Source organism: Amblyraja radiata, chromosome 43, assembly GCF_010909765.2.
Source record: "Amblyraja radiata isolate CabotCenter1 chromosome 43, sAmbRad1.1.pri, whole genome shotgun sequence".
Classification (NCBI taxonomy): Eukaryota; Metazoa; Chordata; class Chondrichthyes; order Rajiformes; family Rajidae; genus Amblyraja; species Amblyraja radiata.
The window spans coordinates 1,218,635-1,231,615 of record NC_045998.1 but is presented as its reverse complement, the minus strand read 5'-3'; the positions used below and the strand labels follow the sequence as shown (position 1 = coordinate 1,231,615).

The 12,981-nt window shown below is 53.4% G+C and overlaps 3 protein-coding genes across 3 annotated transcripts in view; all 3 read left to right on the top strand.

Annotated features, from left to right (window-relative positions):
- Positions 1 to 3,000, top strand: part of LOC116967995 (galactose-3-O-sulfotransferase 2-like) — a 19,784-nt gene extending 16,784 nt beyond the window's left edge. Inside the window, exons 2-3 of the mRNA XM_033014630.1 lie at positions 1,282 to 1,539; positions 2,821 to 3,000. Of these exons, the coding sequence (XP_032870521.1) occupies positions 1,375 to 1,539; positions 2,821 to 3,000 (345 nt within the window). The 5' untranslated portion in view covers positions 1,282 to 1,374. The remainder of the gene's footprint in view (positions 1 to 1,281; positions 1,540 to 2,820) is intronic.
- Positions 1 to 12,981, top strand: part of LOC116968066 (galactose-3-O-sulfotransferase 2-like) — a 130,500-nt gene that overhangs the window by 88,509 nt on the left and 29,010 nt on the right. The gene's annotated exons all lie outside the window — the stretch shown is intronic.
- LOC116967994 (galactose-3-O-sulfotransferase 4-like) lies at positions 8,777 to 11,661 on the top strand. The gene is made up of 3 exons (XM_033014629.1): positions 8,777 to 9,043; positions 10,398 to 11,177; positions 11,212 to 11,661. The coding sequence occupies exons 1-3, from the start codon at positions 8,777 to 8,779 to the stop codon at positions 11,236 to 11,238; spliced, it is 1,074 nt and encodes a 357-aa protein (XP_032870520.1). The 3' UTR covers positions 11,239 to 11,661.

Sequence of the window (12,981 nt, the reverse complement as noted above, 5' to 3'; positions counted from 1 at the left end):
GGCGGCAGCAGAAGAATACTTCCCCCCCAAATATCCCTTCCAGGATTACACTCCTGGGGTTTAGCGGTCACCAGTGTAGCGGGGACTTGCAGGAGTCCAGCCCAACACTAATCGGACACGAGTTGTGTACACAAGGCAATACAGCTCCCCTAATACCTCAAGGTCACCCATAAATACCACCTGGCCCCACACACACCTGGCCCCACACACACCTGGCCCCACACACACCTGGCCCCCACACACACCTGGCCCACACACACCTGGCCCCACACACACCTGGCCCCACACACACCTGGCCCCCACACACACCTGGCCCCACACACACCTGGCCCCACACACACCTGGCCCCACACACACCTGGCCCCACACACACCTGGCCCCACACACACCTGGCCCCACACACACCTGGCCCCCACACACACCTGGCCCCCACACACACCTGGCCCCACACACACCTGGCCCCCACACACACCTGGCCCCCACACACACCTGGCCCCACACACACCTGGCCCCACACACACCTGGCCCCACGCACACCTGGCCCCACGCACACCTGGCCCCACGCACACCTGGCCCCACACACACCTGGCCCCACACACCTGGTTCCCCCACACACCTGGCCCCACACACACCTGTAACAACAGGCCACCAACCCTCATCAATGCTACGCACATCATGGCCACTGCCCACCCTCACTCCAGCCCTCTGTCACCATCTCCTTCCAGTCCCTCCCTCAGCTGCAGGGCTTAGCTTCAGGAACCAGGTCAATACATTGTCATAAGGAATAAGCCATTCGGCCCATCAAGTCTATTTCACCATTCAATCATGACTGATCTATCTCTCCCTCCTAACCCCATTCTCCTGCCTTCCCCCCGCTGAGTTACTCCAGCACTCTGTGAAACGTCACCTATCCATGTTCTCCACAGATGCTGCCTGACCCGCTGAGTTACTCCAGCACTCTGTGAAACGTCACCTATCCATGTTCTCCACAGATGCTGCCTGACCCGCTGAGTTACTCCAGCACTCTGTGAAACGTCACCTATCCATGTTCTCCACAGATGCTGCCTGACCCGCTGAGTTACTCCAGCACTCTGTGAAACGTCACCTATCCATGTTCTCCACAGATGCTGCCTGACCCGCTGAGTTACTCTGGCATCTTCAGTGGGAACGGATCTGTGTTGGGGGCTGGTTGTTGCCACATGTTGTTAATGACATCTCTTTGTGTCCAGGCTGTGGTCTGATGTGTTCCCACAGCCGTGGTTGTCTCCAGCAATGTCACAGAGGGAACGGTCCCTGGAGAAACCCTGCCGACCCAAGACGCACTTGTTCTTCCTGAAGACACACAAGACAGCCAGTAGCACCGTGCTTAACATCATGTACCGTTTTGGTGAGGCAAGGAACTTAACCTTAGCCCTGCCAGTGTCCTACCAGTTTGGCTATCCCCAACTCTTTGATACAAGAACAGTGAAATCATACAACGCCACGAATAATCAGGAATACCACATCATTTGCAACCACATGCGGTTCTACAAGCCCCAGGTAAGTAAGGCAAGCCAGTGATTCATTACTCCAGAGAACCACAAGCCTTGCGACATGTGTAGGAAGGAACGGCAGATGCTGGTTTAAACCGAAGATAGACACAGAGTGCTGGAGTAACTCAGCGGGTCAGGCAGCATCTGTGGAGAACATGGATAGGTGACGTTTCACAGAGTGCTGGAGTAACTCAGCGGGTCAGGCAGCATCTGTGGAGAACATGGATAGGTGACGTTTCGCAGAGTGCTGGAGTAACTCAGCGGGTCAGGCAGCATCTGTGGAGAGAAGGAATGGGTGAAGTTTTGGGTACAGACCCTTCAGACGTGTCTCGGCCCATAATGCCATCCATTGCCTCTCTCCAGGTGTGCTGCCTATCCTGCTGAGTTACTCCAGCATTTTGTGCCTGTTTACTGACATTTTAGTTAATCATGTATTGGCTTTCCGCTGACTGGATAGCACAAAATAAAAAGCTTTTCACTGTACCTCAGATCATGCGATGATACACAAAACTATCTAAAACAAGACTAAACCAGTTTAGAGATACAGCATGGAATCAGGCCCTTCTGCCCATCGAGCCTGTGCTGGCCACAATTACCCTGTACACTAGTTCCATCCAACACACTTGGGGCAATTTACAGAACCAACAAGCCTGCACGTCTTTGGGGTGTGGGTGGGAACTGGAGCACCCGGAGAAAACCCACGCGGTCACAGGGAGAATGTACAAACTCAATTCAGTTCAGTTTTGTTTATTGCCACGTGTACCGAGGTACAGACAAAAGCATTTGTCGCCTGCTAACCAGTCAGTGGAAAGACAACACATGGTTACAATCGAGCCGTCCACAGTGTACAGATACATGATAAGGGAATAACGTTTAGTGCAAGGTAAAGCCAGCAAAGACCGATCAAGGATCAAGTCTGAGGGTCTCCTATGAAGTGGACAGGAGCTCAGGACTGCTCTCTAGTTGGTGAGAGGTCGGTTTAGTTGCTGATTACTGAACTGATGGTACAAAGACTGTGGGACAGGCAGCATCTCTGGGGAAAAGGAATGGATGACGTTTCGGGTCAGACCCAATCCAAAACGCCACCCATTCCTTCTCCCCAGAGATGCTGCTGCCTGAGTTACTCCAGCATGTTGTGTCTATCTTCAGTGTAAATTGGCAGCTGCAGTTCCTTCCTACACAGTAGGCAAGTACGATGGTCGGCAGGGACACAGTGGGCCGAAGGGCCTGTTGCTGTGCCTTTGGGCTAATTGTAGGTAGGGGGTGTGAAATGTTCTTTGTGTTGCAGGTGGAGAAGTTGATGCCGAACGACACCTTCTACTTCTCCATCCTCCGCAGCCCAGTGACATGGATGGAATCCTCCTTTGCTTACTACAAGGACATTGCCAGGGCCTTCTCCAATGTGACGTCGCTGGAGCAGTTCCTCGAAGATCCCTGGAGCCACTACTCGCCCACCAGCATTGATTAATGCAGGTGTCAGGGGTTATGGGGAGAAGGCAGGAGAATGAGGTTAGGAGGGAGAGATAGACCAGCCGTGATTGAATGGCGGAGTAGACTCGATGGGCCAAATGGCCTAATTCTGCTCCTATCATGACCTGATGAAATAGGGGACAGACACAAAATGTTGGAGGAACTATGCGGGTCAGACAGCATCTGTGGAGAACATGGATAGGTGACGTTTTGGGTCAAGACCCCTCTTCAGACTGAGAGATTGGGGACAGGGCTGGGAGATGAGGGGTAAGGAGCAGGGGGAGTGGGGAGTGAGGGGTGGGAGAAATGTACATACACGAAGAGGGTGAGTGAGGGGAAAGGGCCGGAGAGGAGGCGGGGGTCGGGTGAAGGAAGGAACTGCAGATGCTGGATTACACTGAAGATAGACACAAAGTGCTGGAGTAACTCAGCGGGACAGGCAGCATCTCTGGAGAGAAGGAATGGGCGAGGTTTCGGGTCGAGACCCTTCTTCAGACCTGAAACGCCACCCATTCATTCTCTCCGGAGATGCTGCCTGTCCCACTGAGTTCCTCCAGCGTTCTGTGTCTCTCTCAGGCGGGTGTCAGGGATGAGATGGACTCACATCCGCACTTTCTTCCCGCAGGAGGCTGACGACTCACCTGTGCCTTGCATTCCACATGTTGTGGATCAGTATCATAATCCTGATCACATTCAGGTCAGTATCTCCACACCTGGCCCCACACACACCTGACCCCACACACACCTGGCCCCCACACACGCCTGGCCCCACACACACCTGGCCCCCACACACGCCTGGCCCCACACACACCTGGCCCCACACACACCTGGCCCCCACACACACCTGGCCCCACACACGCCTGGCCCCCACACACACCCTGCCCCGCACACACCTGGCCCCGCACACACCTGGCCCCACACACACCTGGCCCCACGCACACCTGGCCCCACACACACCTGGCCCCACACACACCTGGCCCCACACACACCTGGCCCCACACACACCTGTCCCCACACACACCTGGCCCCGCACACACCTGGCCCCGCACACACCTGGCCCCGCACACACCTGGCCCCACACACACACCGGGCCCCCCACACACAACTGGCCCACCGCACACACCTGGCCCCGCACACACCTGGCCCCCCACACACACCTGGCCCCACACACACCTGGCCCCACACACACCTGGCCCCACACACACCTGGCCCCACACACACCTGGCCCCACACACACCTGGCCCCCCACACACCTGGCCCCACACACACCTGCCCCCACACACACCTGGCCCCACACACACCTGGCCCCACACACACCTGGCCCCACACACACCTGGCCCCACACACCTGGTTCCCCCACACACCTGGCCCCACACACACCTGTAACAACAGGCCACCAACCCTCATCAATGCTACGCACATCATGGCCACTGCCCACCCTCGCTCCAGCCCTCTGTCACCATCTCCTTCCAGTCCCTCCCTCAGCTGCAGGGCTTAGCTTCAGGAACCAGATCAATACATTGTCATAAGGAATAAGCCATTCGGCCCATCAAGTCTATTTCACCATTCAATCATGACTGATCTATCTCTCTCTCCTAACCCCATTCTCCTGCCTTCCCCCTGCTGAGTTACTCCAGCACTCTGTGAAACGTCACCTATCCATGTTCTCCACAGATGCTGCCTGACCCGCTGAGTTACTCCAGCACTCTGTGAAACGTCACCTATCCATGTTCTCCACAGATGCTGCCTGACCCGCTGAGTTACTCTGGCATCTTCAGTGGGAACGGATCTGTGTTGGGGGCTGGTTGTTGCCACATGTTGTTAATGACATCTCTTTGTGTCCAGGCTGTGGCCTGATGTGTTCCCACAGCCGTGGTTGTCTCTAGCAATGTCACAGAGGGAACGGTCCCTGGAGAAATCCTGCCGACCCAAGACGCACTTGTTCTTCCTGAAGACACACAAGACAGCCAGTAGCACCGTGCTTAACATCATGTACCGTTTTGGTGAGGCTAGGAACTTAACCTTAGCCCTGCCAGTGGCCTACCAGTTTGGCTATCCCCAACTCTTTGATACAAGAACAGTGAAATCATACAACGCCACGAATAATCAGGAATACCACATCATTTGTAACCACATGCGGTTCTACAAGCCCCAGGTAAGTAAGGCAAGCCAGTGATTCATTACTCCAGAAAACCGCAAGCCTTGTGACATGTGTAGGAAGGAACGGCAGATGCTGGTTTAAACCGAAGATAGACACAGAGTGCTGGAGTAACTCAGCGGGTCAGGCAGCATCTGTGGAGAACATGGATAGGTAACGTTTCACAGAGTGCTGGAGTAACTCAGCGGGTCAGGCAGCACCTGTGGAGAACATGGATAGGTGTCGTTTCACAGAGTGCTGGAGTAACTCAGCGGGTCAGGCAGCATCTGTGGAGAACATGGATAGGTGACGTTTCACAGAGTGCTGGAGTAACTCAGCGGGTCAGGCAGCATCTGTGGAGAGAAGGAATGGGTGAAGTTTTGGGTACAGACCCTTCAGACGTGTCTCGACCCGTAATGCCATCCATTCCCTCTCTCCAGATGTGCTGCCTATCCCGCTGAGTTACTCCAGCATTTTGTGCCTGTCTTAAGTTTACTGACATTTTAGTTAATCATGTATTGGCTTTCCGCTGACTGGATAGCACAAAATAAAAAGCTTTTCACTGTACCACGGATCACGCGATGATACACAAAACGATCTAAAACAAGACTAAACCAGTTTAGAGATACAGCATGGAATCAGGCCCTTCTGCCCATCGAGCCTGTGCTGGCCACAATTACCCTGTACACTAGTTCCATCCAACACACTTGGGGCAATTTACAGAACCAACAAGCCTGCACGTCTTTGGGGTGTGGGTGGGAACTGGAGCACCCGGAGAAAACCCACGCGGTCACAGGGAGAACGTACAAACTCAATTCAGTTCAGTTTTGTTTATTGCCACGTGTACCGAGGTACAGACAAAAGCATTTGTCGCCTGCTAACCAGTCAGTGGAAAGACAACACATGGTTACAATCGAGCCGTCCACAGTGTACAGATACATGATAAGGGAATAACGTTTAGTGCAAGGTAAAGCCAGCAAAGACCGATCAAGGATCAAGTCTGAGGGTCTCCAATGAAGTGGACAGGAGCTCAGGACTGCTCTCTAGTTGGTGAGAGGTCGGTTTAGTTGCTGATTACTGAACTGATGGTACAAAGACTGTGGGACAGGCAGCATCTCTGGGGAAAAGGAATGGATGACGTTTCGGGTCAGACCCAATCCAAAACGCCACCCATTCCTTCTCCCCAGAGATGCTGCTGCCTGAGTTACTCCAGCATGTTGTGTCTATCTTCAGTGTAAATTGGCAGCTGCAGTTCCTTCCTACACAGTAGGCAAGTACGATGGTCGGCAGGGACACAGTGGGCCGAAGGGCCTGTTGCTGTGCCTTTGGGCTAATTGTAGGTAGGGGGTGTGAAATGTTCTTTGTGTTGCAGGTGGAGAAGTTGATGCCGAACGACACCTTCTACTTCTCCATCCTCCGCAGCCCAGTGACATGGATGGAATTCTCCTTTGCTTACTACAAGGACATTGCCAGGGCCTTCTCCAATGTGACGTCGCTGGAGCAGTTCCTCGAAGATCCCTGGAGCCACTACTCGCCCACCAGCATTGATTAATGCAGGTGTCAGGGGTTATGGGGAGAAGGCAGGAGAATGTGGTTAGGAGGGAGAGATAGACCAGCCGTGATTGAATGGCGGAGTAGACTCGATGGGCCAAATGGCCTAATTCTGCTCCTATCATGACCTGATGAAATAGGGGACAGACACAAAATGTTGGAGGAACTATGCGGGTCAGACAGCATCTGTGGAGAACATGGATAGGTGACGTTTTGGGTCAAGACCCCTCTTCAGACTGAGAGATTGGGGACAGGGCTGGGAGATGAGGGGTAAGGAGCAGGGGGAGTGGGGAGTGAGGGGTGGGAGAAATGTACATACACGAAGAGGGTGAGTGAGGGGAAAGGGCCGGAGAGGAGGCGGGGGTCGGGTGAAGGAAGGAACTGCAGATGCTGGATTACACTGAAGATAGACACAAAGTGCTGGAGTAACTCAGCGGGACAGGCAGCATCTCTGGAGAGAAGGAATGGGCGAGGTTTCGGGTCGAGACCCTTCTTCAGACCTGAAACGCCACCCATTCATTCTCTCCGGAGATGCTGCCTGTCCCACTGAGTTCCTCCAGCGTTCTGTGTCTCTCTCAGGCGGGTGTCAGGGATGAGATGGACTCACATCCGCACTTTCTTCCCGCAGGAGGCTGACGACTCACCTGTGCCTTGCATTCCACATGTTGTGGATCAGTATCATAATCCTGATCACATTCAGGTCAGTATCTCCACACCTGACCCCAGCACACACCTGACCCCAGCACACACCTGACCCCAACACACACCTGACCCCGACACACACCTGACCCCAACACACACCTGACCCCAACACACACCTGACCCCAACACACACCTGACCCCAACACACACCTGACCCCAGCACACACCTGACCCCAACACACACCCGACCCAGCACACACCTGACCCCAGCACACACCTGGCCCCACACACACCTGGCCCCACGCACACCTGGCCCCACACACACCTGGCCCCACACACACCTGGCCCCACACACACCTGTCCCCACACACACCTGGCCCCGCACACACCTGACCCCAGCACACACCTGACCCAACACACACCTGACCCCAGCACACACCTGACCCCAGCACACACCTGACCCCAGCACACACCTGACCCCAACACACACCTGACCCCAGCACACACCTGACCCCAGCACACACCTGACCCCAGCACACACCTGACCCCGACACACACCTGACCCCGACACACACACCGGGCCCCCCACACACACCTGGCCCACCGCACACACCTGGCCCCGCACACACCTGGCCCCCCACACACACCTGGCCCCACACACACCTGGCCCCACACACACCTGGCCCCACACACACCTGGCCCCACACACACCTGGCCCCACACACACCTGGCCCCCCACACACCTGGCCCCACACACACCTGCCCCCACACACACCTGGCCCCACACATACCTGGCCCCACACACACCTGGCCCCACACACACCTGGCCCCACACACCTGGTTCCCCCACACACCTGGCCCCACACACACCTGTAACAACAGGCCACCAACCCTCATCAATGCTACGCACATCATGGCCACTGCCCACCCTCGCTCCAGCCCTCTGTCACCATCTCCTTCCAGTCCCTCCCTCAGCTGCAGGGCTTAGCTTCAGGAACCAGATCAATACATTGTCATAAGGAATAAGCCATTCGGCCCATCAAGTCTATTTCACCATTCAATCATGACTGATCTATCTCTCTCTCCTAACCCCATTCTCCTGCCTTCCCCCTGCTGAGTTACTCCAGCACTCTGTGAAACGTCACCTATCCATGTTCTCCACAGATGCTGCCTGACCCGCTGAGTTACTCCAGCACTATGTGAAACGTCACCTATCCATGTTCTCCACAGATGCTGCCTGACCCGCTGAGTTACTCCAGCACTCTGTGAAACGTCACCTATCCATGTTCTCCACAGATGCTGCCTGACCCGCTGAGTTACTCTGGCATCTTCAGTGGGAACGGATCTGTGTTGGGGGCTGGTTGTTGCCACATGTTGTTAATGACATCTCTTTGTGTCCAGGCTGTGGCCTGATGTGTTCCCACAGCCGTGGTTGTCTCTAGCAATGTCACAGAGGGAACGGTCCCTGGAGAAATCCTGCCGACCCAAGACGCACTTGTTCTTCCTGAAGACACACAAGACAGCCAGTAGCACCGTGCTTAACATCATGTACCGTTTTGGTGAGGCTAGGAACTTAACCTTAGCCCTGCCAGTGGCCTACCAGTTTGGCTATCCCCAACTCTTTGATACAAGAACAGTGAAATCATACAACGCCACGAATAATCAGGAATACCACATCATTTGTAACCACATGCGGTTCTACAAGCCCCAGGTAAGTAAGGCAAGCCAGTGATTCATTACTCCAGAAAACCGCAAGCCTTGTGACATGTGTAGGAAGGAACGGCAGATGCTGGTTTAAACCGAAGATAGACACAGAGTGCTGGAGTAACTCAGCGGGTCAGGCAGCATCTGTGGAGAACATGGATAGGTAACGTTTCACAGAGTGCTGGAGTAACTCAGCGGGTCAGGCAGCACCTGTGGAGAACATGGATAGGTGTCGTTTCACAGAGTGCTGGAGTAACTCAGCGGGTCAGGCAGCATCTGTGGAGAACATGGATAGGTGATGTTTCACAGAGTGCTGGAGTAACTCAGCGGGTCAGGCAGCATCTGTGGAGAGAAGGAATGGGTGAAGTTTTGGGTACAGACCCTTCAGACGTGTCTCGACCCGTAATGCCATCCATTCCCTCTCTCCAGATGTGCTGCCTATCCCGCTGAGTTACTCCAGCATTTTGTGCCTGTCTTAAGTTTACTGACATTTTAGTTAATCATGTATTGGCTTTCCGCTGACTGGATAGCACAAAATAAAAAGCTTTTCACTGTACCACGGATCACGCGATGATACACAAAACTATCTAAAACAAGACTAAACCAGTTTAGAGATACAGCATGGAATCAGGCCCTTCTGCCCATCGAGCCTGTGCTGGCCACAATTACCCTGTACACTAGTTCCATCCAACACACTTGGGGCAATTTACAGAACCAACAAGCCTGCACGTCTTTGGGGTGTGGGTGGGAACTGGAGCACCCGGAGAAAACCCACGCGGTCACAGGGAGAACGTACAAACTCAATTCAGTTCAGTTTTGTTTATTGCCACGTGTACCGAGGTACAGACAAAAGCATTTGTCGCCTGCTAACCAGTCGGTGGAAAGACAACACATGGTTACAATCGAGCCGTCCACAGTGTACAGATACATGATAAGGGAATAACGTTTAGTGCAAGGTAAAGCCAGCAAAGACCGATCAAGGATCAAGTCTGAGGGTCTCCAATAAAGTGGACAGGAGCTCAGGACTGCTCTCTAGTTGGTGAGAGGTCGGTTTAGTTGCTGATTACTGAACTGATGGTACAAAGACTGTGGGACAGGCAGCATCTCTGGGGAAAAGGAATGGATGACGTTTCGGGTCAGACTCAATCCAAAACGCCACCCATTCCTTCTCCCCAGAGATGCTGCTGCCTGAGTTACTCCAGCATGTTGTGTCTATCTTCAGTGTAAACTAACAGCTGCAGTTCCTTCCTACACAGTAGGCAAGTACGATGGTCGGCAGGGACACCGTGGGCCGAAGGGCCTGTTGCTGTGCCTTTGGGCTAATTGTAGGTAGGGGGTGTGAAATGTTCTTTGTGTTGCAGGTGGAGAAGTTGATGCCGAACGACACCTTCTACTTCTCCATCCTCCGCAGCCCAGTGACATGGATGGAATCCTCCTTTGCTTACTACAAGGACACTGCCAGGGCCTTCTCCAATGTGACGTCGCTGGAGCAGTTCCTCGAAGATCCCTGGAGCCACTACTCGCCCACCAGCAGCGGCAGTCATTACGCCAGGAACTGCATGTGGTTTGACTTTGGCTTTGATCACAATGAGGGCGACACACCTGCGTACGTGGACTCTGTCATCGGCAAGATCGCCAACACCTTCCACCTCATCCTGATCGCCGAGTACTTTGACCAGTCCATGGTCTTGTTGCAAGAGGCACTCTGCTGGGATCTGGACGACGTGCTTTCCTTCAAGCTTAACCCCAGGGGCAACGGCACAGTGGTGCCTCTGTCCGCGACGACAGCTGATCAAATCCGAGCCTGGAATTCATTGGACTGGAAGCTCTACCTGCATTTCAACAGGACCTTCTGGCAGAAGGTGGACCTGTACGGTAGGCAGAGGATGAGCGAGAAGGTGGTCCTCCTGCAGGAGGCCAGGCAGAAGATGAGGGACCTCTGCCTAGAGAGAGGGAGGCCTGTGGACCCCAGTCAGATTCTGGACAAGACCATCATACCCTTCCAGTATGGCCGGGCTCGCATCCAGGGCTACAACCTCAACACCAACCTCACACCCGCTACCAGGGAAAGGTGTCTACGTATGATCCTGCCCGAACTCCACTACAAAGACCTGCTGGACGCCAAGGCCCACCCTCCTGCTGCCCACTGACCTGCTGCCCATCGACCTGCTGCCCGGCCCAAGGGAGCATCCTCCGTGGTGAAAGCCACAAATATATAGCCCAATCCAACGCTCCTCTATCCAGGAAATGGGGTCCAAATGATTGTGTATGCATGTGAGGATCAGGTATGCATGCCAACCCGGTGATTGTAATGGCAGTGATTAATCCGGGCTTGAAATCAAAGACTTTGTTGTTGTGAAATTACTTGTACGTTCCATTCCTCTACTTGCTATGGTCCACGTTTGTACTGCGGCACTTCTGTGTGTCACCTTGTGAGGCAGAACTTCATTTAGAGTAATGACAGGGCACGGTGGGGTGGTGACTCTAGATTTGAGGAAGACCTTTAGAACTGGGGAAGAACTGTAGAATTGAGGAAGAACTGTAGAACTGAGGAAGACCTCTAGATCTGTGGAAGACCTCTAGTGTTCAGGACGTTCTCTAGAACCGAGGAAGACCCCTAGAACTGTAGAATTGAGGAAGACCTAGGAAGACCTCTAGATCTGAGGAAGACCTCTATACTTGAGGAAGAACTGTAAAACCGAGGAAGATCTCTAGATCCGAGGAAGACCTCCTGAACGGAGGAAGACCTTTAGAACTGAGGAAGAACTGTAGAATTGAGGAAGACCTGTAGAACCGAGGAAGACCTGTAGACCTGAAGAAGATCTGTAGTTCCAGAAGTGTGGAGCATGTTCCTGATGATTCCGATACCAAGAATTGCGACTCTTTTCTTTGGTTCTGCAGCTGGTTCTGCAGTTTTTCTGTCAGCTTATAATAAGGGAGAATATCCTATAAACTATTGAGAGAGTGCAGTGGTTTGGTGGTTTTGGGATGGATCTGTCCCAGGATGTTAAGAGAGGCAAGGGAAGAGATTGTCGGGGCTCTGGGGTAGAATTTTGCATTCGAGGTGAAAAACCAGAAGACTAGGCAACAGTTAATGTTGTCCCCATGAACGTGACCCCACCGACCATGGGTTGTCCCCACGACCATGACGCCAAACTAACAACGATGTGGAGGGGCATCATTAAACTTACAGAATAATGAAAGGTATCGATAGAGTGGATGTGGGAGAGTCTAGGACCAGAGGTCACAGCCTCAGAATTAAAGGGCTCTCATTTAGCAAGGAGATAAGGAGGAACATCTTTAGTCAGAGGATGGTGAATCTGTGGAACTCATTGCCACAGGAGGCTATGGAGGCCAAGTCAGTGGATATTTTTAAGTCAGAGTTGGACAATTTATCTATTAGTACGTGTGTCAAGGGTTACGGGGAGAAGGCAGGAAAATGGGATTAGGAGGCAGAGATGAGCCATGATTGAATGGCGGAGTAGACTCGATGGGCCGAATGGCCCAATTCTACTCCCATAACTTGTGAACTTGTGATGAGGTGGTTCTTCCTCCCAGAGAGGCTAAAACAGGGCAAATAGGATCTCGGTTTAAGGTGAGAGGGGGATTTTAAAGGGGATGTGAAGGACAAGATTTCTACCGATGGTCTGTCCCATCCTTCACTTGTTTTAGTGTTCTTAGTCTGTCGTTTAATGTGTGTTTTCGTGTGTGGGGGGTGGGGAAACTTCTTTAATCTCTTTCCTGGGCGTTGATGCGACTTTTCGGTATCGTATCTCCGTCCGCACTGCGGCCGAACATCGTGGAGCTGGTGGCCTCTAGCTGGGGATTGACATCAGAAGCTCCAACCGACTGCCCCGACTGTGGGCGGTTCGACGGCCCCGACTGTGGGAGAAAAGGAGGGAGAAGATAAGACTTTATTGCCTTCCATCACAGTGGGGAATGTGG